The sequence below is a fragment of the Dermacentor albipictus genome, chromosome 2, assembly GCF_038994185.2.
Source record: "Dermacentor albipictus isolate Rhodes 1998 colony chromosome 2, USDA_Dalb.pri_finalv2, whole genome shotgun sequence".
Classification (NCBI taxonomy): domain Eukaryota; kingdom Metazoa; phylum Arthropoda; class Arachnida; order Ixodida; family Ixodidae; genus Dermacentor; species Dermacentor albipictus.
This window is the reverse complement of record NC_091822.1, coordinates 203014372-203039958: the sequence shown is the minus strand read 5'-3', so window position 1 is coordinate 203039958 and position 25587 is coordinate 203014372. Positions and strand designations below refer to the sequence as shown.

General features: G+C 43.9%; 1 protein-coding gene across 5 annotated transcripts in view; it reads right to left on the bottom strand.

The window, feature by feature from the left end:
- LIMK1 (LIM domain kinase 1) overlaps positions 1-25587 on the bottom strand; it is a 132840-nt gene that overhangs the window by 45480 nt on the left and 61773 nt on the right. For 4 of the 5 annotated variants that reach the window (XM_065425941.1, XM_065425942.1, XM_065425938.1 and 1 more), the window contains 3 exons: positions 23381-23531; positions 21708-21986; positions 15349-15414 (listed from right to left, as the gene is read on the bottom strand). In XM_065425941.1, the coding sequence (XP_065282013.1) occupies positions 15349-15414; positions 21708-21986; positions 23381-23531 (496 nt within the window). The remainder of the gene's footprint in view (positions 1-15348; positions 15415-21707; positions 21987-23380; positions 23532-25587) is intronic. The other variant, XM_065425939.1, reaches the window with a different exon arrangement.

Genomic DNA, 25587 nt, shown 5'->3' with positions numbered 1-25587 from the left:
TGTAGAAAAAGAACATTGGTAAGATACAGTGACAGTGACATAATTATATACAGAAAGAATAACATACGCAAGTAGGCACTCAATACAGAAATAATCACACATTTAGGAAAACCTTCAACTTGTTAACAAAAACATCATGGTTAATGGCAGATACAATGTCCCTCGGTAGTCTATTCCAATGATATATTGCCAAAAGTAATGGTGAATGACGGTACAGATTAGTGCGAGCAAAAAGGGGTTGCACTTTAAATGGGTGATCAAAACGCTGAAAAATAGTATGAGCTGCATTGATGTAAGATTCGCGGAACGCGGATCTACTATGATAAAGCGCGTGAAAATGTGATAACAAAGTTATTAGTCACAAGACACAAGAAACTAATACAGTAAAAGCCTGTTAATTCACCCATCATTATTTTAAATTCTGGAGAATTCAAACTAACTGGCACAGTCCAGCCAAGCTCCACACAACTACACATATTAAAAAGCTTGTAATTTCACATGCAAATTGGATCTGTTGTGGATAATTCAAACTGCGCCACCGAGGTAGGCTCCTGGCTCCCACTGGCAGTCACTTTCCCAGCTAAACGACAAGTGGCATAGTGTGCTTATCACCATTGTAATCATCGATCCATGCCTCAGCAACAGCCCCCTTGGATCTTAGGGGCTATGCTTTTACGGACTGCATGCTCCAGAAAAGACTAAAGGAGCCAGAAACATGTCATGGCAACCATGCTCTCACATTTATTTTTTTCAGGTTAGTTGCACTGACATCGACACTGGGCCAGGTGGCCAACGAGGTGATGCGTCGAGAAACTCGCCAGTTGCAAAGTTTGAGAAGCTGCAATAAGCTGCACTGTTTTTCATCATCTTTGTAGTGTCAGTGCCCCATTATGTGTGTTGTGGTTGCACGTTCCGCCATGTCTTCGTCACGTGGAAAGCACTGGAGCTAGTGGACCTGTCGACAACGATCGTGTTCCTGTTCAGAGCTCAGATCTGGTAACAACAATGTGAAAGCGCGTGACAAGAGGTACCATTTGTGCCTTCTACTGGCACGCTTGCATTATGAGCGAGAATACGCGCTATGTGTTTATTTGAACACATCCTGAACAAAGTCTTGCTGATAATGCCAGTAAGCCAGTGGGAGGCGCGGATGGTATCTTTATTCACACACTAACACATTGTTAGCATATCTGAGGTCTGCACATGAGGTGTTGTACAAGACGGACTTTGTTGTAGACTATGTAAGTGTCGACAGCTACACTGTGGTCTGCGGTACCATCCCAGACAATGACATTATTGCCCAAGTAGTCGGTTATTACCATGTAGTGGAAAATAATGCAGAAGAGCAAGCACCGGGGTGACCTTTGTTATCGCAGGTGGCAGAAGGACTGAATTGCACACGGCTGCTCTTCAATTTTGAAGATGAGGAAGGTGCTTTCCGACGCATTCAAGCTCTTGAAGATAAGCTTATAGCAATCGCTTTCAGAAAAAGAAAACCGAAAATGATCACAAATTTCTTACATAAATAAAAGGTGGTGCTTTTAGAGGTGCTCCCACTCCTTTAATTGAATACAGCAATCTGTTCATCATCATCATCATCATTTATTTTCTCTTAAGGACCCCTCTAGTTACTACATAAGGGAGGGGGTTACAGAAGAATAGAAACAAAGATATGGTAACAATTTCCTACAAAACCCAGCCAGTGGATTCGTGTGAGAACAGAAAATAAAAAGACCAAGAGGCACACTGAATACAATGCAAAAGCAAATCAGCAGAACAGTCACAATGTAAAACAGCAATCACAAAAGAATGAAAACACAGTAAAGTCAATATAAGGTTAGGGTTTAGGGTGATCAGTAAGCAGCTGTTTGAAGATAATGTGGTTACGTTCGTTGACAACTCTATCTGCTAAATTGTTCCACTCTACGATGGCGCTAGGCAAAAAAGGCTTAATAAAGGAAGATATTGAACCATGCAAGCGCTGGATGCTGCAAGAGTTAAAAAGGTGACAAGATGTATGGGTTGGTAAGATTAGAAGCTTTCCATGTAGTTGAGGGAAGTTATAATATAGTCGGTGGAAACGGCACAGCTTTGCAATTTTCCGATGGAACACCAGTGGTTCGAGTCCTAGGGATGACTTAATCACACTGACACTTTCTTCACAGCTGTACCTAGAATTGATTAATTTAGCGGTGCGATTTTGTATTAATTCTAATATGTTAAGTAAGCTTTGCGCGGGCTCCAAATAGTTGGGGCATACTTGTGTTTACTTTGAATGAAAGTTTCATAGGCTAGTTTTCTTGTGGATGAGGGGCACAGCGCAAAGGAACATAAAGTGATTTAGTGGCGTCGGTAGCCAATTTTGTGATATGGTTGGCCCAGGTCAACTTGCTCTTAGTATTGATATTGAGATAACGATATGATTCAACAGTGGATAGGGCTGTCGAGTTTAAAAAGTATATCTGATCCTTGTTAGAGTGTTTACGGGATACCTGCATAACTTTACATTTGGAGATGTTCCGTTTCACTAAAGAATTGGAACACCAGGTTTCTATTAAGTGTGAGTCTTTTTGGAGCATTGCATGATCGGTTGGGTCCGTAATGCGACAATTACGCATTCATCTGCAAAAATTTGGGTAAAGGATGAAATGCCTTTAGGAAGGTCGTTTATGAAGATGAGAAAGAGAATGGTACCGAGGATGGACCCCTGTGGTACTCCGGCGATGACTCTGAAGTACCACACTTTTGGTAGATTGAATTTTGTTTATTTTACATTTGGTGAGCACCCCATGAAATTCAAATTAACAAGCTTTTGCTGTGCATTCAGTGTTGCAATATGTCAGAGCCTGTGATAAGCCATCTTAGTTCTTCGTGAATTGGTTGCATGTCTGCTGCAAAACCAATGCAAGGGAAAAGAGCTACAGTGACCACTGAAAACCACTGAAGAAACGCAGTTGCTTTAGCAATGCAATCACCATTTAAGGTAAGTTTCAGTTTGCTCTTGCAGCACTGAGCGAAGCCCTGTTATTTATGGTCTAAAGAGATAATACAGTAAAACCTCAATAATTTGACCTTGGTTTATTTGAAAATTCAGTTAATTTGTAGAATTTGTGCAGTCCCGTAATTTGGAATCGTACTGCATATCTTTCAGAGCCCGCACACATCCATCCGATTAATCTGTAGTTTCCAATTATGGCCTCTGAGACCAACATGCCCCTACGCTATTCTGGCTTCACATGTCTCGGAGGCAGTGTCGGAAACATGCGGCGATGTTTCCGGCTCCTGCAGTTGCTTCTATTTAGTAACGTTGACTGCTTCTGGTGCTTACAGTACGTAAATGCGTGGCCTTCAAGAGAGTCATCACAGGGGCTGCAATTCACACACCACCGACTGAGCAAGTGCTCTATTCCACGATGTGGGCCCTGATAAGCCACACAGCTGTGTGAAGTGCCTATGTTCTGTGGCGGTGTGCGTCAATTCTACATGTTTCCACCCACTACAGAGAGGTGAGTGAGAAGGTCATCATAAATAAATGTAACACTTTTGCTTCTCCGTTTGTTTTTTTCCATCTGCATCGCATGTCATGTATTGTCATGTTTTCTCCACTGCTGGTGTGTTGTGTGCATACAATTCCCAACTGCAAGAAAAATCTCACCTATGTGAGCATTTAAGCTAGCGTACGGACTAGGCCAACTAGTTGAACAGAGAAGCAGACATGTAGATAATGTATACGTGCAAGGCGAATTTGATTGCAGTGTGCCATTAGGCAATGGCAGAGATGACTATGAGCTCACTCATGTGCCTGCTTTAGCGACAGTAGCGGTAGCGGTCTAGACCGAGATGCTGTGCATGATTAGTGGGCTAGAGATTGTGACAGTTGGTGCAGCAAACTACCATACCAAGCAATCCCACATCAATGATTACTTCAAGTAGTCCTGCTACACAGACACTAAACTTGACATGCTTTTGTCGCACAGTGTTGCACTTATTTTCCTTAGCTTTTTTTTCTTCTTTTTGGGTAATTTGCAAACCAGCTTAATCTGAAGATTTTTCGCAGTCCAGCAGACTTCAAATTAACAAGGCTTCCTTCAGAATTCTTCTTGAAGAAATTACTTTATATAAAAACAAAAATGTGTTGACGTACAGATAGTGCCACTGAATATACGAAATTTCAACAAATTTCATTGCAGTGCAAGTGTTAACTTGCACTCCATGGAACCTGTGCTTTAACCCTTAAGGTAAAAGCACAACTGCATGGAGGGCACCTGGCAGAAGGATGCTGCCAGGCAGAAAGCCAGTAAGAGCCAGCCTTCTTCGAACAGCCATGCACATTGCAAAGCTATCCAGTTCAATACAATCATGATATACCATATTTGCATGTAAATATTACAACCACAAATATAACATGAGGGGGGACTTTTGTTCTCTGAAAAAAAACAATTCTTAGAACTCATAACCCTAATGCGCCAAGCAATGCCATTAAGAAACAAGAAACACACATAAAAGTGCATTCTCAAAGGGCTTTATTTATTGTTACTGCAAACTTCCATTGCAAAATAAAGTAGGTAGAGGATTGCACGCACAATTTCAGGCCCAACCACATGTAGCACGGGATATGCACACCACAGCCGCGGCCTCATCGTTGAGTGTCTGCCTCAGCTACGGGAGGTAGTGGGTTCAAAACTATGTGGTTGTCAGTTACCCACCGGTTAACCAAGTGGGCCAGACGTCCCCCAGTTTGACACTCGGCTTTTCACAGGGGTGAATCGCTCTGGGAAAGGAGCCCATCAGCAATTCCCATCAAACCCTGGGGGCACAAGCAAACCCTGATAAAGGAGGTTTGGCCACTCTCATGGCAACAATTTCCTAAGTGGCACCCCAAACACACCTATTGAGGTGGGGATGCTTTTGGCTTGGGACAAACATCCCTTTCCAAGCGTCAAGGTCCCATAATGGCCGAGCACCAGAGCAACAGGCCAGAAGCGTGCTTGTACCTATTTTACCAGTAAGTACCCAATAACAGCACTTGCCTCCCACAGCCGTAGTGGATGCTCGTCAACAAGGCCGTCTGTGGTTGGACAAGAAGTGTCAAGAGACAACTCGTGAAATGCATATTGTGCCCCCTTTCAAGATGTGAACCTCCACGAGACCTGAGAGCCAGGCTAAGGGACAATTGTACCCATTAGAAAAAAACGATGGGTATCTGGCAACACCGCAATTTGAACTTGGTACACCCCATATACGAGGTGGATGCTCTATCAGTTGGCCACTGCTGCAGTGGCCTAGCGTTAGAGGCCTAGCGCACTTGGAGATGTGTATGCTTATGTGTATCCATCTCTGAGTGGGCACACGGGTGATGAAGGAAAGGGTGGCCAGTCACACGATGCGCACACAAGTGCGTGCTTCAATGTGCGTAGCACAGGGCTGACCTACCAGTGACAGCGGAAATGTTTGTGTTTGGGTTTTAGAAAAGTTTATTCTTAATTTCATTATGGCTAGCCTTCTCTACTTAACTTTTCAATATTAGAGCTACAGAAAAGTTTATTATTAATTTCATTAGGGCTAGCCTTCCCTACTTAATTTATCAATATTAGAGCTACTACATTGTTTTTAAATTCATAAATGCACGCCATTTGCACTTACACTGTTACTGTAAGCAAAGCTACATCAATGATCAACATCAGCACTGATCTATCCTAGTGTGCAATAGTGTCTGCTTACGCAAGGTAGGAGTAGACATCTGCACATGACTACACACAACGTTGCTATCTAACTTTTGCTCATCCGTTTGCTCCACCAGCTTCAGCGTTCTAAAAAAACATGATGGGGTATTACATGCCAAACCACAATCTGATTATGAGGCGCACTGTAATGAGGGACTCCAGAAATTCGGACTACCTGGGCTTCTTTAACATGCAACTAAATCTAAGTACATGGGCGTTTTCGTACTTTGCCCCTTGCTCCTTCTTTCTTTGCACTGCAGTGCATATCTTACCTAGCTTATTCGAAGCAGTAAAAATAGCATTAACACCATATCTACTTGCAACTTTTTTAAGCCTGTGCGATACTGAATGAATGTAAGGAGTAGCCACTACTCTTTTCTTGCTATTACTACTTTCTGTAATCAGGTCCGTTCCCCTCGAAATCCACCTTTTAGGCCTTCGGCCACAGTGGCCACTGCTACGCTAGGATAACCTGCTTCTAATAGGCGCCAGACCAGCGCATTAAAACTGGCGCTCATTTTGTGCATGCAGGATCTGGTGAGAGAAGACTTAAGGCACGACATGGCAATTCCGTTTTTTACTACTTTGGAATGCTTGGATTGAAAGTTAACAATGGCTTCGAAGATATAGGGGAGTACTAAACAACTCACATCATTTTGTTCAAAGACCAAGGAAATGTCTAGAAACTGTATTACGTATCTCTGAGGAAATTCCTTGGCAAACTTTGATCCTCCTCAATTAAGTTTAGATTGCTCACTTACTAAGGTAGCAGCAGAATCAAATTCGTCCCTATTGCAGAAAATCAGGTAATCATCAACGTAACGAAATACCTTAATAACTCAACTGCCCAAGGCCTTGTCTAAGCAGCTGTCAATCTTGCTCAGGTAAGTATCACTAAGAATAGGGGCAACCTTTGAACCAATACAAATTCCTGGTTTCTGCAGAAACTTGCCATCTCTCCACCCAACCAGCGTCGACTTTAATTGCACTGAAAGAATTTCTAGAAAAGCACCCGTGGAAACACCGCATCTGTCTATAAAAGCCGATTCTTGCGTTTGTTTTTTAATGCACTCATTTATGGAGTTTAACAACATGTCATGTGGCAAGGAGTAATACAAGTCTTCGAAACCCATACTAAAAGCTGTACAATCACCAGGATTTTCCTCTGTGAAAAACTGAACTAATGCCTGAGCATTACGTAAGCAAAAGGGGTCTGAAAAAACTAGTGAAGCTAAGCAGCTCTGTAGGTAACTAGCCACACAGACCTGCCATGTCTCTTTCTCTGACACTATAGCACGAAAAGGAATCTCTTGCTTATGGGTCTTCGCTGAGAAAAACATTGCTAAGGTGAGTGATTTTGCTTTCTTGACATTAGAGACAATCCTATTTAGATTATGTCTTGACAGGAGGTCAACCGCATGTAGCTTAACGGCCAAAGGCTTGAGTTTTACTGGCTGAAAATTCATTTCTATGGCTGATATCGCTTTTACTGAAAACATGTCATCTGGCATAATTACGAAAAAGCCTTTTTTGTCTGGTATTACTGGTCTAAGTTTATGCTCCACAAGGTAATTAACCAACGATCGGACAGAGTCAGACGTTTTAACACAAATATTCGATTGTTGAATGCTTGCAATGCACTCTGAAATACAGCGCAAGTGTTCCTAATCTGCGACAGACCTGATTATGCAGCACGGTAGGCTTAAAACGTCAACGGGTTTTATGTTAGGCTTAAAACAGTGTTTAGGACCTAAAGCAAGGGTTTTGCAATGGGTATCACTTATAAAAGCGTCTCCGAGAACCAGTACATTATTTGACAGTGAATTATTAGAGAAGGATTTCCTCTTACTTCGTTGAAGCTTCGCTGATACTTACTGATTACTTACAAAAGTGGATTTCGAGGGGAACGGAAGTGATTACAGAATGCAGTAATAGCAAGAAAAGTGTAGTGGCTATTCCTTACATTCATTCAGTATCGCACAGGCTTAAAAGAGTTGCAAGTAGATATGGTGTTAATGTGGAAAAAAGGTGAGGCATGCAAATAGGACACAAGAGTAGGGAAGTGGACAACACAAACGCCTTCTCTACTCTTGTGCTCTGTCTGCACGCCTCACTTTTTTTGCATAATGAATCCTTACCAACTAGCTCAGCTTTCTGTCATTCTAAACAGTGTTAATGTTGGTTTTTACTGCTCCCGATAAGCTAGGTAAGATATGCACTGCCGTGCAGAGAAAAAAGGAGCAGGGGAAAGGCAAAAAAGAACAGATCTTTGTCCAGTGAAGCATATCACGAACAACAATTTTACTGACTGTCGTCTGGGTGTAGTATATAAAGTTCCATTTAGCTGTGGCCATTTGTACATAGGGCAAACAGGGGCGGTGTATCAATCAGAGGCTAATGGAACATAAAAGGTTGTTAACCGGGGGGTCGCCTTCTAATCTTTCCTTACATTGCCAAGACTGCCAAGATTGTAACTGCACGCCTGAGTTAGATAAATGCACAATATAGTACAGGCACAGGAATGAAGGTCTTATGGTTGAGGCATGGCATATCAATAATGGTGGAAGTGCATGCACGAGTCAGCCTTTGATTATCTTACATAAGGAAGTGATCAAATGCCTTAACAGTTACCTCTCACATAGACCAGCACGCGTACCCAATTGACACGCGGTGCTACCATTTCAGAGCATGTGCAGATAAGTTTTGTGTCTTCTTTCTTTTTTCGCCTCAGTGCTTCCTTCAGTTGATAGTTGGCGTTCGTATTGTCCACCTCTCTTCTCTTGTGTCCGTGTCTGCATGCCTTATCCCTTCTTTGCATTAAGAATAGCAGAATAACCGCAGGCTATTACTTAGGTAACGACACCGCTGAGCAGACACAAAAACCAGCATTATCAATTACACAGCTGACAGTGCCATCAATACCGTGGCACATTTTTTCCTATAGCATGAGGGCGCTGAATGAACCCTCGATCTTTTTGCACAGTGCTGGCAAACAACAAAACACAAAATTAAAGCTGTTCACAGCAGTGCCCGAGAGAGACATGAATATGGCAATATTCAACACTCGGCTACATGCTGCCTATTGACTTGCATGCTGCCTTCTATGATCAGTGCAGAGAATCAAAGAAAACCCCTTGTGTCTAACACTACACATACGTCTTATAAAGGTTATAAACAGGGATAAAGTGCATCAGAATGGCTGGCCAGTGTTCAATAAGTCAAAGGCGGCCTCGTCATCCTCAGCAGGTTGGTTTTAACAAGTTAGTAGAGTGACGTTGTGTGCAATCATCGTCAGTGGGGGCTGGCTGTAAAGCCCGAGACTGAAAAGAAAAAGAGCGTTGTCGTTTGATGTCTCTAGGCATGGTTTCTAAGATAAGGGGACAAGAGCAGGAGAGAGGGAAGGCGGCAGAAAGAAAAGAAAAAAAGAGAAAGACATAGGAGGGTGGGACGTTAGGGGAGCAAGAGGTTAGGGAGCCTTCGTAGGTGTCGTAGGCAGTGTGCGTTTGTGGTTTTAGAAGAGCCAGTCAGCTGGTAAGTGTGCAAGTAACAAAAAAACATGAGATGAAAGAATGACTTGTATTTCAGTAGCGCAGCAGCAATTCGTCGAGTAATTTTTAAAGTGTTAAGATGGCGACACGGAGTCTGGGGGCGATGGATAGCGTAGTTGGAAAGCAGCAGCTTGGTCTTTCAAGGAACATTAGCCTCAGTAGTTCGGCGTAGGCATTGTCACAGCAGTATACACAAGTGGCACAACCCTGTGTGGTAGAGGCACTGCGAAAGGTATCCTGGTGTCTGGAACTTTGGAATGTGCCTGGGTCTTTAAAGGAAAAAAAGAAGGAAAAAGAGGAGGACAGAGGGAATTAAATAAAAATACCAGGAGGAAAGAAAAAATATGGAAGAGCAAATAGGAGTGTGACAGCAGAAAAAACAGGAGAGGGGAGGTGTACATAATAAAAGGAGTCATATGGTTGATACATGCATAAAATCATGGAAGAGAATAATAAATTGACTGTTAGGGGAGAGGCAGGGAAGAACTGGAAGTGGAAAAATAGATGAGGTTTACAATTAAGGTTAGCTGGTGGCTTAATGTGTTTTGTGCCTTGGTTAATGATATGAGAGTTCGATGTTCACGCTACAGCTTTTAGTGATTCTTAAGTTTCCACGTGCCAAATTGATCCTCATCAGGTGTATATGAGGTGTGATTCTGTATATTTCCTCATGCGAGGTGAATGGAAATTTGTTTTTAGTATATAGAGCCTTGCTTCACTGAATATATGGTTATGTTCGTTGAAGCGGCTGGCTACTGCTTTAAGTAAATTGTGTTTTGTACCTGCTCAATGGCCATTGAGCCTTGTATGAATTTGTTCTCCAGTTTCACCTATGTATTGTTTGTTACAAGTGGCCCATTCTAGACAATAGACTACATTGCTTGATGTGCAGGTGAAACTCAGTTACCTTGTGAAGGTAATCCGGTGCTGTATTTCTTTTAGTGTAGTAGTAGACTGAATATGTCTGCATGTAGAGCACCCAGGGCGGCCACTGGGACCGGATGTTGGCTTCCATCTTTGTCCTCAGTTTGGCATGTACAAGAATGTCACTGAAATTAGTGTTGCATTTGTAGGCTACTACTCTGGGCAGGTCGGGAAAGATCTTAGAGTCGAATCCGGTTATATTGAAGTCACAAAAAAACATCTATCAGTGCAATATAGGGCATAATTCAATATAAGCCTGCTAAAGAATTGGACGTCATAAAAGCACATAGCATCTATAAACGCACTTTATTGATGAAACTAGCTTAGTATCACATAAAATAGTCCTGTATTTCTCCGGTTGAGCAACTTTGCTGCTGTGACAGCACGCATTTCTCCACATTGTCTGGAGTCGAAGCAACTGAGGCCGCAACGTTCCACATTCGTGCAGAAGTGCCGGACTAGTGCGAGTGCACCAATCACCTTGGAGGATGTAGGCAAGGGATCATCATTGCTTTCCCATTTGTGCTCACTTTCACTCATGCTCAGTACTACGCTGGCAATGTAGTCTTTGTTTTCAGGTTCTCCCGTGGTCATGACACCATCATCCACACTCACAAACTCATTGACTGTTCATCCATCAACGGCTTCCGGAAATTCTTACAGCTCACTACAAACTTCAGCAACACCGGCAATGGCCTTGTCACATTCATCAGAATTTTCAGAGTCATCACTGGGCACGCGGAAGCCAGCACATCTGAAGCAGTTTCAGATGAACCACTTATACACAGCTGTTTCGACGTCTTATACACAGCTGTGCCTATGCGTTGGGCGCCACAGGAACCGGGTCATTTGTCTGCTTTAGCCTTAATTTCCCCCTTATTCTTCAAGATGGTGCTGAGAGTGCTCCTCTGAATCCTGTACGCTATTGCAACATCTGACTTCACAACATGTTTGCCTCAACTTATGATTTCGAACTTCATGGCGAAAGGCAAGCTCTGCCGCTTTGCACTATCCATGACGGCAACACTACGGGAGAAGGCCCACAAGGCACAAACACAATGAACGAAAAAAGCAGCGAGACTCGTACTAGCATGACGAGGGCACAACAGCCTCTGATTGGCTGTTCGAGCAAATGCTACGGGCTGGCCAGGATCATTTATTGCAGGGGCATGTCGACAGCTCGCCTGACGCAGCGCAGTCACGGTAGGGAGAGTGGGTGGGTGGAGCTGCGCCACTGGGCTAGACCCCTTTTGGGATGTGTTGGCAGGTTTCTCTGCCACTGCCAAGGAAAGCCAACTTCTGGAGGCACTTTTGCGCTACTTCACGTTCGATATATCGGGAGTCGCTGCTATTTTTGTTCGATGTAAATGTAGTTTTTTTATATATATACTCATTGTAACTATACCGTGTTCAGAAATTGTTCAATATAGAAGATAATTATACGTAAACGAGTTTGGTATAGTTGGGTTCGACTGTATTAAGTTTCTGGTTGCTGGTGAGAATTGGGTAGTAGTTACTGAGGATGCTGATTCACGTTTCGGAGTGCCTTTGAGAATTTAGTTGTAAGAGGCCTTATTGTTCTTGTGATTTTAGGGTGGGGTTTGAGAACCTCAGCTCAATCAAGTTTGGTTGCATCAGTGTAGGCTTTGTGAAGGGCAGTGTTAGGGTGGTTCCTGTTTGTTAGGGTTTCTTTAAGGTGAAGAAGTCTATCTTTGTAGTCATGGTTTTCAATGCAAATGCAACGTAGTCATGTGGCTTGACCTTTAAAGATGCCTTGTTTGCAATGTTTGGATGGTGACGAGCAATAAAAACAGCGCTAAACGACAGGACGAGTGAAGGGACACAGACAACGGCGCTGACTAACAACCAAAGTGTGTTTATTCCGTCAGTCAGCATATATATGCTCCGCCGCTATCCGAAACCACAGAATCTACAGGATAGGGCATGCGCAGGGGGAATGCAATTAATGTGATAAGAAGGCAATCTCCTTTGGAAGGAGAGAAATGGACGGGAGGCTTACACATGCATCACCACTAACGTGAATGTGGAAGGCTTCAGATATAAGGCGTGCGCGGTCATCACAATATTTTGACAGATAGGTTACACCTTCGAAGGATGGCTTGCAGCCGCATTCATTGCAATGTAGCGACAACTGACTATCTTTTGCCCGTTTTTGAAATTTGTTGAAGTGCTCACGCATGCGGTCGTTGATGCAACGCCCCGTTTGGCCGATATAAAAACGCTTGCATGAAAGAGGGATCTTGTAAACCACACAGTCACAACAGTCAGCAACAAACCTCTGTCTGTGCTGTTTTTTACAACTTTTTTTGTTGTTATTGCTTGCCCTATTGACTTGGTGGCACAGGCTACCTAACTTATTTTTGGCAGTAAACAGCAACCTGACGCCTGCCCTACTGACAACCTTTTTGAGGTTGTGCGCAACCTGGTGAACATATGGTATTACCGCAACCACTTGCCGTGAGCGATTCTCGGACAGAGCAGCTGCCGACTGCTTTCCTTTAAGGTTCGCTACGAGGCTTTCGGCGATGCTGGTCAAAAGTGGTACCGAGAACCCTGCGAGCTTCAGTCTGGCTACTTGCTTTTTGAAGCTTACATCCACTTGGTGGTCACATGACCGGATGAGGGCCGCCTTCATGCAGGAACTTGCTATACTGCGCTTGACTATCTTTGAGTGCGCGGACGAAAATGGAAGAAGGTGCTTACGAGACGGAGGAGCGTGGATGGTTGGTGGCTTGTATATTCTAGGTACTGTTGTTTATCAAAAGGTTGCCTATAGAGCGTGGTCTTTAGTGTCCCATTTTCAATATATATTGCCGTGTTTAGAAAGCTTGTGCGCCCAGTTGAAGATTCCTATGTGAATTTTACTGTTGATCTTGTGCTATGTATGTGATGACTATTTCCAAGGCTTTTTTTTTTCTTATCTGTACATCAGTCAAGTACTTTTATTTTTATTAGTCCTGCTTGTTTGTATGTGCTATTCTCTGCACTACAACGTCATGCCTTATCATGTTGTGTTTTTACGTGCTACTGTAGTTGTTAATTTGTACTTGTACTTTGGATTTCTCTGCTCCCCACTGCAATGCCAAATTGGCTTTGTGGGTACTTAAATAAATTACAAAGCTATCTTTGTAGTGCATATACGTCCCCTGACCAGCTTCCATTTAACGAATTATGCGATAATTGGAGTAGCGATGTCACAATTCTTCCATTGCCAATTAGACAAAGCTGAGTATAATGCATACTATGCATCAATTTAATAACGTAAGCATGATTCTGAGTTTTCACAAATGCGGCACGTTACTAGCTACAATATAAACATACCATGGCATTGCTGGTCGATGTGGTAAACGGAAAGCACTAGTATTCCGTGTTTCACTATCACCACACTGGCTAAGATGGAAACTTCAAAATCACTGACAGTCTATACTCCATGTTGTCGTGAAGGAACATCATCTGGTCGAAAAACGGCCAATGACGTTGTCTGACCTGGTGGCGCTTTTATTTTCCTCCTGAAGCACCTTCATAAGGCACCTAAATTTATCACATATGGATTTCCACCCCTTCTGCAGCGCTGCTATAATTTCATCTGCACAGATGAAACATGTTTTAGACATTGGAGAGTTGGTAGATAAGTGAGGCAGCATGTACTGGTTCCACACACGCTTTCGATCGCGATCGAGCACGATCAAATTTCTGAATTGCGATCAGCTTATGCAGATTGTACAATAGAGGCAATCATGACCACAAAATCCGATCCCAATCAGGATCGAGTGCAATTGAAACTGCTCCCATATGACGGCCATATAAAATTCCAAGCACTCACCTGTTACGGCAGCATCAGGCATGATGATCCTCTCTACCTCAGTCTACAAGCATCTGGTCATGTGCTTGTTCTTATGGTGTTTCTGTTTCGCCTACGAAAGCGCAGGCCGAGCCTCAACGCAGGCGATAAGTGCTTCATTGTTGATTGCCTCCATTACCTTTGTTTGACATGAGACCAGCAAGGCCTCGGTATGATTCCGAAACCCCAACAATCTGTTTCGAAACTGCCGGAGGTTTACATGCTGTCCACATGATGTCGGTGCACAAGCTGCCACTTCTGTTGTATACGCTCAAAATGACAATCAAAATCAAGCCCTGCCTGACGCGCATACGAGCTGCGTGTCTCCCCTCTTAAGACTCGCGGGACGAGCGCGCACAGCCTCGCAGACGCGTGACACGTAGCCAGGCGCGTATGATTAGCCACGTGTGGTTGGGTTTTTACTTGTCACTGCTGACACCTTTCTCACTGTTGGCGAGAACGCAATCATCCTCTGTGCCACCAAAGTCAGCAGTTCAGAAATGTCCATAACACAACTGAACCCGGCAAAGCCTTACAAGCACTGTGGTGTTCCACCGCAAGATTTCTGAAGCCACTCGCTTGACACATCCGCCCAACGGCACTGATTGTCTTGCTCAAGGTTGTGAATAATACGCCATAATCACTGATGCAGCACTAACAGCAGCCTAAATGAGGAGAAGACGGCGTGAAATGCCCAGTAGAAATTCCCCAGCTCGCGCGAGGTGTAACGGCAGCGCTAGAGCAAATAAAAAAAATGATAAAGGGCATCATATTCGTGTTACGAAACGAAATATAGTTTGAGGTGCGTTCTGATGCTGGAAATTTTGGAAAATGACATTTTATATTTGTGAAAAATGTGGTACTATCCCTTTTACAATGCCCGTACAGTTCCACTGGTTCATTATAGGGCATAATGCCCTGTTTCAAAGTCCATTATAACTGGGTTTCACTGAAACGCCCTATGATATGTGCCCTGCACTTACAAGCATGAGCAACAATTGTGATTTGACATGAAAAGAGAGGTTTGGGTCTTAGTGTGCAAAGAAATATTATACAGCACAACAACGCTTGCAAGAGAAGGCTCCGACTTCATGCACGTTTTCATATTATAATTCTACTCAATATGAATAATTTTGATATTGCAGTTTCTGCATGTATGTTACTGAAAACTATACAAAGCAAAAAAGGAGTGTTCACATACAACATCTATGGCTACTGCTAACTAAAAAAAAAACATACTTTGAAAATTTTAGACTAAGCTAATAATATAAGGACCCTGTATTCGACTTACCTCCTTGACAAGGCAGTTGTGAGAGTTCAGGTCTCTGTGAATGATGTTCATAGAGTGAAGATAGCACTGAAACAAATATAGAAGATTGAGCCTCTTCGCTACTTAGCCCATGTCAGTACTGTCCTTATACATTGTAAAGGAAAGTTTAATGCCCCCCCCCCCCCCCCCTGTGCAAGTATTCAATATTTTTTTATTCTTCAATAGAATATTATGCTATGTAGTATTCAGTTCGGATCGAATTTCATTATTAAAGTTTTCGAAGTACTTGAAATGAACAAATATACATATTTTTTTTGCATATAAGCCACACCCTCAATTACAACACCCCAGACAAAAAATGATATCCATGCTTAATCCAATGTAAATAAGTGCAATGTCCAAATGTTTGTAAAAAGCAGCCTCAATTTTTTTTAATTTTCAATGCAGCACAAACAGTGGTTAGGCCCAACGGCCAAGGCAGGCACGGCAGTGGATGGCAAACCTTCGCAGGAATTTTGCCACCCATTGCAGGAATCATGCGTGCGGGCAAGAATGTGGACTGCAAAAGCAGCGAGCGTGCCTACCAAGTGTGTATGTGTGGTTACTGAACAGTACAGGTTAAGATAGCAAGTCAATGAAAAGGCTCAAGCTGAATTTGCACAATACAGCATAAACACTAGCATCACGCAGTCCACCACAAAGTTTTAGTTAGACTAAAGCACAACAGTGGACAAGAGCCAGTAAACAAACTTGTGCTGCTGGAGTTGTAAGAAATGTGAACTTCATTTTTGCATGAAAATATCTGAGTAACGACACTTTAAAAGTAAACTGACTTCAGAGATTAACCTGTTTCTTTTATGGCAAGAACCAATATTTTTTTTTAATTTGTCACCATCTGGCACTTGTGTAAAGCAAGTACACAAATCCCACAACTATTGGAACTATTCACTTCTAAATTATTATACACTACAGGAGAACCCCGGTTATATGTCCCCTGGTTTTGCGATGAACCGGGTTTTACGACGGATTAGCGCAGTCCCGGCGAAGTCCCAATAGAAGCAATGCATTGAAAACCCCGGTTATCCGACGCAATTTTACGCCTGACCGGCATTATACGACAACCCTCGCAAAGCGCAGGACAGAACGGCAGATGAAAGAAAAGTGCCGCGGGTGTCTTTCCTCGCTATGTTTCTCCACACACGGAGCACTTGACACCGCTTGACCGGGTCACTCGGGCACAGCTTTGTTCCCTGCCTCGTCTCATCGTTTGTTTCTCTCTCCCCCACCAGCAGCTGCCCGCGATGCTCGCTGTGCTGAAATAGCGCTTTTTTTTCTCCATAATCACTTCCCTCTCTTCTCGGCGGCATCGCCTCTCGTCGTGTTGGGGAAGCGTTTCTCTCCTTCCAGTTTCCCAGCAGCAGATTGCCGACAAGGTAGCGTGTAGAGGACTAGGTTTATCGCACATGTTCTTCGTCGTAATCCTAGCGACCAGCGTTCAGCAGAGGTTTTGAGTTGTGTGGAGCCACGCGACGCACAATGTCCCGAAAGCGGACAGCTCTGCGATCAACGTTGGCGCTGCCATTCTAAAAGAGAAGGCGGACCTTGTGGCATTGCGTCTGGGCATCGACGACTTTCAGGCATCGAACGGGTAGCTGGATTGCTTTAAAAAACGAAACAGGATTGTGTACAGCCGCTCCTGTGGAGAAAGCACTTCCGTGGACGTTTCGACGGTGAATAAGTGGATGGAGTTGCTGCAGGAAATGATTGCTGCATACAAGGCCTGCGACGTTTTCAATGCCGATGAAAGTGGTATTTTTTGCCATATGCAGCCCGAGCAAAGCCTTGTGTTTAAGGGTGACAGCTGTCATGGTAGCAAGCATAGTAAAGAGCGTGTCACGGCGCTATTCTGTGCCAACGAGGACGGTTCCAAGAGGCTGCCCGTGCTCATTGTTGGAAAGTTTGCGAAGCCACGGTGCTTTAAGAACTTGAAGACGCTGCCATGCAGCTACAACTTCAACAAAAAGGCGTGGACAATGTCTTCGCTCTTCAGCAATTTTTTGCAGCTGCTGGATAACAAAATGAGTGCTAAGGCGAGGAAAATATTGCTTTTCGTGGACTACGCACCATGCCACCCACCTGATACGTCCAGGCTGTGGAACATAAAGGTTGTTTTTTTTCCGCCCAACTGCACAAGCCGGCTGCAGCTGCTGGATGCCGGCATCATTAAGCTGCTGGATGCCGGCATCATTCCAGCAAGCGTACCGGAAGCGGTTAGTGCAGCGTCAGCTGGCGGCTATGGAGCGCAGCGAGTCGTAAAAAAATATCACTGTGCTCGACACCATGCATTTTATTGCCAGTTCGTGGAACGCACTGTTGCAAAGCACAATCGCTAACTTGTTCAAGCACTGTGGCTTTAAGCGAGAGACTGCATTCTCTGCTGCGGACGCAACAACCTCGATGCCGCTCGTGGCCAATGCATGCTTCGCCGACGATGATTTTAAGGGTTTAAACCTCACTGCAACCTTCACCGACTACGTGGAGGCCGACGACAAAGTTGCGATCTGCGGTGAAGTGTCACTGGATGACGCCATCGAGGAGGCTTTGCCTAGTGCCGACACCACTGCGACATTGGACGAGGACAACGATGATGCCACAATTGCCGTACCTGTGCCTACCACGTTCGCCGAGGTGCTACGGCACATAGCACACATCTGGAACTTCATCTGTTCATGCGACGCCACAGAGGATCTCCTTTTGGACGTTGCCCAACTGAAGTGGAAGTGCTTGATTCACGGATCAAACAACGTCCAAAAGAAACTTGCCGACTTTTTTTAATGTTCGCACCGGCTGGTGGGAATTGCAGCAGTGGAGTGCCGTAAAGGTTCGTTTGAATAAAGCATGATTGGTACCTGTACTGCAGCATTAAATCTTATCGTATTTACATTTTTGGTAATTTGGATTTCCAAGCCCTGCATAGTATGTCAGTAGTTTGCATTGAAGTTTCTCGTAAATCCGTCGCGCCAAATAAGTAGTATTTTTATGAGCCTAATTTATGTTCGGATTTTATGATGCCTGTGTTTTACGACGCTTTTTCGTGGTCCCAGGAAAGTCATATAATTGGGGTTCCACTGTATTCATGTTTCTTAGTAGAACCCTGGGAGTGTTAGACAGCTCCACCACCCACAGACCTTGGCGGCGGATGTGGAACATCCTTTCTGCCACAGGCGTCACGAGAACATGATCTTTTTGGGTGAAGGCAACCGGTCAATAAACCCACACATGCTATCTGAAGGCACCAACGTTGCCGGATTCGAGACCCTCGTTATGTAATAAACGAGAAGAAAGGGGGGCTAACCGAGGGGCCCGATTTTTATTAGTCATATCATCAGACCTCATAATACGACCTTTTATGCAAATAAGTACCTTGCCAATTCTCATACTTCTTGAGCATACTGCCAACTGCAGGTGGACATGGTATAAAGCAGCTGAAAGGAGGGAGATCTGGTCGTAGAAGCTTGGCTAGATGCAAATGGAATTCAAGAGGGGCACTGTTAAAATAGACAGATTAATGCCTTGCTTCAAAAGGTTTAAGTCGACGGATACAAATGGCAGGAGTAGCTTACCTGCTCTGGGCTCATGGCCTTGACAAAAATGACAACTAGAAACATATCAAGCTAAATCTAAAAACGTAGTGACTCCATACTCAGGCTCTTACCACCTTAACACAAGACGCCGAACAGAATAATCAAAATAGAATACAGGTAATGTATGCACTTTCAGCCACTACATATGCAATAAACTTCAGTTTAATGGTAATCTGTCTTTCCAGGAGCACAAATAGTTATATTTTCAAAGCAAATATGAATATTAAAGAATATTAGAGAATATAAAATATTTTATTTCACAACAAACTAAAATGTCTGCGTAGAGCACATTTGGGAAAAGGTGGGGCTTTTTAAAAATTATTTGACACATGCACGTAATGCCATTTGCAGCTGCATGTCCTATCAACTTGGGAGTTTTTACATGAAAAATAACCAGCAATGTGGCACACCACGGTGTGCCAGGTAATTGAAACGGTTTGTACTGTTTGTAAATTGAAGAGCAACCTCCCCACTGTATAGGTCCATGAATTGCACACCGTTACGCCACAGCACAACAGCAGCCTTCTATCACCAGTGCACCCGCCGTGGTTGCTCAGTGGCTATGGTGTTGGGCTGCTGAGCACGAGGTCGCGGGATCGAATCCCGGCCACGGCGGCCGCATTTCGATGGGGGCGAAATGCGAAAACACCCGTGTGCTTAGATTTAGGTGCACGTTAAAGAACCCCAGGTGGTCAAAATTTCCGGAGTCCTCCACTACGGCGTGCCTCATAATCAGAAAGTGGTTTTGGCACGTAAAACCCCAAATATTATTATTATTATTCTATCACCAGTGCTGCCGCCACCGGTCCATGCACCTCTCTCTGGCCCCCCCCCCTTCCATCTTACCTGTCAGTCAAGAACACAAGGAAAGGTTACCATTTCCCATGAATCTTTCTGTCTACTTCACTACCCTATCTTGGAAGACTTTTAAAAGCCTTATGCTGCCACCATTTGTCGCTAAGCCCTGATGAAGGAGCAAAGTTGGCTCCCAAATGTCGTGTTTATTAAACTTTTTAGTTGGAGTCACTACTAAATTCTTATACATTAGACCATGAATTATATCAAACTGAGAGAGGATAGTGAAACAGTGTTATATATCAATAATTCGAAGTATAAAATAATCCTATTAGAAATTTACCTCACATCTGCCGTCTCGGACAGCTTCCTCAGATCGGGAAAAGTGAGTACTGGTTTGCTTCTGCAAGGCCATGTCGAATGCACAATGGTTGACTTATTTTTGCTTACAAATGTTGCAAGTCACTCGCGCTGCAGAGTGGCCTTTGATATACTGAACGCAATGCTAACCATAAAAGCCTGCACACTACGCCCTAACATGCTACATGTAGAAGCTTTTGTTGTGCATTTTTATTCAATATAATTTAGAAATGGGTGCACCATGGAATCAACCTAGTCTGTAAGGATACGCACCATGCTGCCATCAGTGCACTTGTACTGTGAAACACGCATGAGCGTGCCTGGCCGTGCCTCCATACAATACCAACAATAAGTCAGTTTAAACAGCCAATTATCATATGTGGGCAAAAAGCTAGATGTACTGTTGTATCGGGTTTCGCAACTGACTTCCTTTTGTAATGAGTTGTCCTTGCTTCTCATTCGTGAAATACTAAAATGCCGTTCGTGGCAGAAAACAGAACCGGCGGTGCAGCATCTACAGTTCGGCATCCCATGCATGTGCCACAACATGAAAAGATCAAGTGCCATCTAAGCTTTCTTGTGGAACGTGTAGTATCAGACCAGGAGACCTTTCGCATTCTTGAAGCAGAGTGGTGATGCACCCTTGCCGATAAAGAGCCAGTGTGCACCTCTCCAATTCGTGCGCTCAGCGCTTTGACGCATCGCAGCCGACACGTCCCTTCATTCTCGGCCCTTCCCCTCCAGCCTCTGCCTTGGTGACTGCTGTCACTATACAAGCTGTTAGTATCTAAAGTGGTTTCGCACAATCGCACAATGATAAGTCTGGTGTGCCGATGCCGCAGTGGTCTTTACGCACAGGGCGGATGTGGCATGCATTGGTTTTATTAAAACTCAAACTCTAATGTAAGGATCCCTTCAAGCTGAGGTTGGGGTTGGATTTGTTTTGGCCACTTGTGAAATCCTAAAATGTTGTTTGCGGCAGAAAACAAGGCTCGTGGTTCAGCATCTCCAGTTCATTATCGTATGCCGATGCCAAAACCTGAAAAGATCAAGTGCCATTTAAGCTTTCTCGTGGAATGAATATCAGACTAGGAGGCCTTTCGCATTTTTGAAGCAGATTGGTGACCTGCCCTTGCCAATAAACAGCCACAGTTTGCACAAGCCATCCATATCCGAAGTGAGCAAAACACAGCACCTTGCTCATTTTCCTTCATAGCATGTACTGTCCTTCATATTAAATCTCATTTGACATCTGCCGTTTCAAATTTACTGGCATTAAATATTTCCGATGAATTTATCGGCATTAAATATTTCCGTAAGGTGAAGTGCACTTCCAGGGGCATGGCACAGCATTCAATATATTGAATGTGGAGGCGAACGAGAGTTTGATGTACGTGTAGTACATTGTTATACTTTTGCATGGAATTTTTAAAGGGATTTTTCAACTATTCAATATAAACAATAATTTGATATATCCTGGATCGACTGTGCAGCAAGAGTTGCATATAAATGCAAATGTGCCTACAGCAAAAGTTTTTGCAGCCCATAATTTAACATAAGCAAGCATGCTCTGTCACTCACCATTCCTGCAGCAATGTCTCTGGCCAGGTGCAACCTCTGCAACCAGGGCAGAGGCTCGCTCGAGTCATGAAGCAGGTTGCGCAGGGATCCCCCACTCACGTACTCAGTGACCAGGTGCAGACGCTTGTCCCGGTAAAGCACACCAATGAAGCGCAGCACATTTTCATGGTGAAGAGAACGCAACACGGCCACCTCCTTGAGGAAGTTCCGCTGGGCCTCCTCATCCAGCCGATGGAGCTCTTTGACCACCATCACCTCACCAGTTTGACGGTGGGTCACCTGGTTCCCAACACATGAACACAGGTATGTGTTGCAGGCATTGAGGTGCATTTTTCACTCAGTTCCGTGACCCCTATTTACCCCTAACGCCCTAGATTACAAAAGCCAAGATAACATGCATGCTGTAGAACCTCGTTCATACGATCTCATTTTGTACGATTTTCCAGTACCAAGCTTGCAACAAGAATGCAAAAATTACACAATTACAGTTACGCTTTTTTTTACTAGTTAATACATTCCTGTCAAACACCATATTTTGGCACCAACATTCAATATCTCGCCCACATGCTATTGTATGATACTATTGTACAATACATTTGCAAGCTGCGATACCCCGCGCAAACAAAAATGCGTGCGAAACACACGGCAAGATGAAGAGTGGTAGGTGCCTGCAACGGCAGCTTCCCTGCAATCTGCGCCCACCCATGTCACGCGAATATGCCACCACACACTCGTTTCCGATTCCGGTACCCGCAAATCTCCCGATAGGTCATTGCACAAAACCATTCGCAGTCATTACACTAGCCCACTGCAATAAGCACCTTCACCTATCTGCTTCAAAGCATGTGTGGCATAGCGCTGTTGGAAGCATACTGCATAATGTAAACATGCAGCTGTTTTCTGCTGCTGGCAGAGCATCATCCACTCTGGCAGTATCCATATTCTGGTGCTGCACACTAGCTCGATTTCGTCTTGGTTTGGCATAACTATCTTAAAACGACAATGCATGTATTGGATCGCTCAGCCCCTATGAGCTGGACATGCATCAGCGTGTCGTGCTGCAACAATTTTTGCCCAGTGGACACATCAAAACTTCCCACCAAAATGCTCCCCCAAATAAGCTTCTGACCCTAGCTGAAGTCTAGGAGCACAAACGTAAGCTTGCCAAAACCACAAAAACAAGGTCCGTCTCGGGTCACTCGGACCACACCAGATCAGTGATCAATCGCATGCATTAGCATCTCGTGCTGCAACAATTCGCGCAGTGCCTTGAATTAAGTAGAAGTCTACTACAGTTAAGATTGCCGAATTTTTTTAGTAACTGTGGATTGTACATTTTCTTGGCTAGTGCATTATTTTTTGTTTTTTTCCAAAACATGTCAATGAGGTTCTACTACTCCAAAGAAGCATAGCTCAGCCAAGTGATCACAGGCTTGGAATCTGTGTCAGCAAGATGCATCGACACAAACCAGACTTGCAGAGGCATGCATTGTGTTGTATGTTAACAACAAAGGCTACCTCTCTTCTGCCTGGGACTTTACACTTCTTTTACTACTGTCTGACATGGACACTAACTCAAAATACGCCAAATTGATACACACTGTATTGACTTTACTCAAGAGCAAGAATGCAAGGCATGGCTGCACATCACATAAAATTGCTTCAAAGCTCACCAGGTACACTTGGCCAAAGAAGCCTTTTCCCAAGAGCTTTCCTTGGACCAGGTCAGATGCCCGAAAAATCCTCTGGTTTTTTGGCTCAATGCGGAATGACTTGGTTCTACTGAGGTCATAGGATGGCTGGCTGCCACATGCCGCTGAATCACTGAAAAGCAGCGGCACAAGAACGTCCAATTTGGAGGCATAACCCCTGAGAAATCACACTCCTCACCACATTCATGGCACATAACGGGTGTTCCTTGGAGATGCTTATCCTGCAAATGCACTCAACAAAAATGCTACATGCAAATACACTGACATATATTACGCGGCACAATTGCTGGTGGCCAATCTTAGACACTGACGCGTCTCTATTATTGCTGCGACTGGCCATTCAGAGCGTGGCATTCAATTCTTGCCAAAGCCAAGGAGGAAGTGCGAAAAGAATGCATAATGAAATGGATCATTAGAAAATATGGTTCCAGTGCAAAAGCGTAGCCAGAAATTTATTTTGATGGGAGAGGAGGGTTCCTCCTTGCCGAATAGTACCACTCCCCCTCCTTCACCCCCCTCTCTCTCTCTCTCTACGTATGCATATGGAGGTTGCACACCACGTAAAGACAAACTCCTAGCACTCAACAGACAAGAATGCTTTAACAATGACGATGCATGTTTTTGCATTGCCGAAGCAACACTTTGCTTAACTTCTGACAAAAGTTTTTTATTAAGACAAGCAGCCACTTTGCATAAAATTATGCAATCATCTTTAGTAATGTTTAAAAATTATTACTTTAAGGAAAACTAAAATTTTGTTTATGAATTGATGCATTTATATAATGTATGTCGATGACCTAGCTGGTACACGACTTGGAAAAACAAACAGCACTAAAACTGGGGCCAAACAAAAACAAGACAGCGCACTATATATTGTGTGTCTTCTTGTAGGGCTTTGAAGGTAGGGCACTTTATGGTGCCCTACCTTCAAAATAACATCACTGATTTTCCCAGGGTGGCAGTCTGTCCGACGAACCTTTATTCTGGGATTCCTGTACGTCTGACGTACCTTTATATATAGCGTTAAAAATACAGGAACAAAGCTTTGCGCTACAACTTCAATTGTATCATATGACAGTCCTTCCATGTGTTTTCTGGTCACGCAACTGCCACCTCAGTTTTATATAGAGCCAGCGCCCACTGCTAAAGGCGTAACTGCGCATGAGAGGGCATGCGAATGCCACTACCGCTGTAGTTGTGTGTGGGGGCAGCCTCGGCAGTCTAGGTTTCCAAACTTTCGCAACTGCCACTTTACTTTCACGTAGCTACTTTTAACACTCCACATGCATCAATAACTACCTGGGCGAGTCATCTGCCATCAAAGGAGCACCCAAGGAAAAACATTGCTGCTCAAAACATGCAGCTTGCCGCAGCTTGTCATGGAAAAAAAAATCCGGGATCTTAGGTGCCGGAACCACAATATAATTATGAGGCAGGCCGTAGTAGGCGACTCCGGATTAATTTTGGCCACCTGGGGTCCTTTTACATGCACCTAAATCTAAATAAATGGGTGTTTTTGCATTTTGCCCCCATCAAAACGCAGCCGCTGTGGCCGGGCGGTCTTAGTCCAGATTTCTTTCTCAGCGCTGTTCGTCTGAACGCTTCAGTAGGTCCCACTTAATATTTGTCTGAAATTCAACACTACACATTTGCAACAAAGCGCCAACAGTGCCACTTGTAAACTGAGGCACACATCTGGGCTGCTGTACCCTCACATCACGTAAGTAAGCACAAACTCTCGGTTGCGATTAGTACCAGGTTGTTAACCGAGCACAGCTGCTCACTTTCTGTTAAACCATGAACAGTATCTTATCAGGAGATCAAAACAATGAAATCGTTATTGCAAGTGCTGCTTCCATAATAATGACTTCGTTTAATGACAAATAAAGGGAAAGTGAGCTGCTTGATGCGCTTCAGATTTCTCGGCAATGTGATGACATTTCTGAACATGATTTAGGCAGGATAAATGTAAGACAAACCTCACAACTATTAAATGCCTTTGGTGTGGCTTTTAGTATAGGATTAGGGCAAACATGAAGTGTTAGGACCCGTACAGCTGAAACTGCATTGCAATTAGGCAACTGTCTTAGCAAGCAGTCGTTTAGAAGCATCAGTAACCCCAGAACTTATTCACAATGCTCGTGGCAATGATGCAGGAACAACGAGAC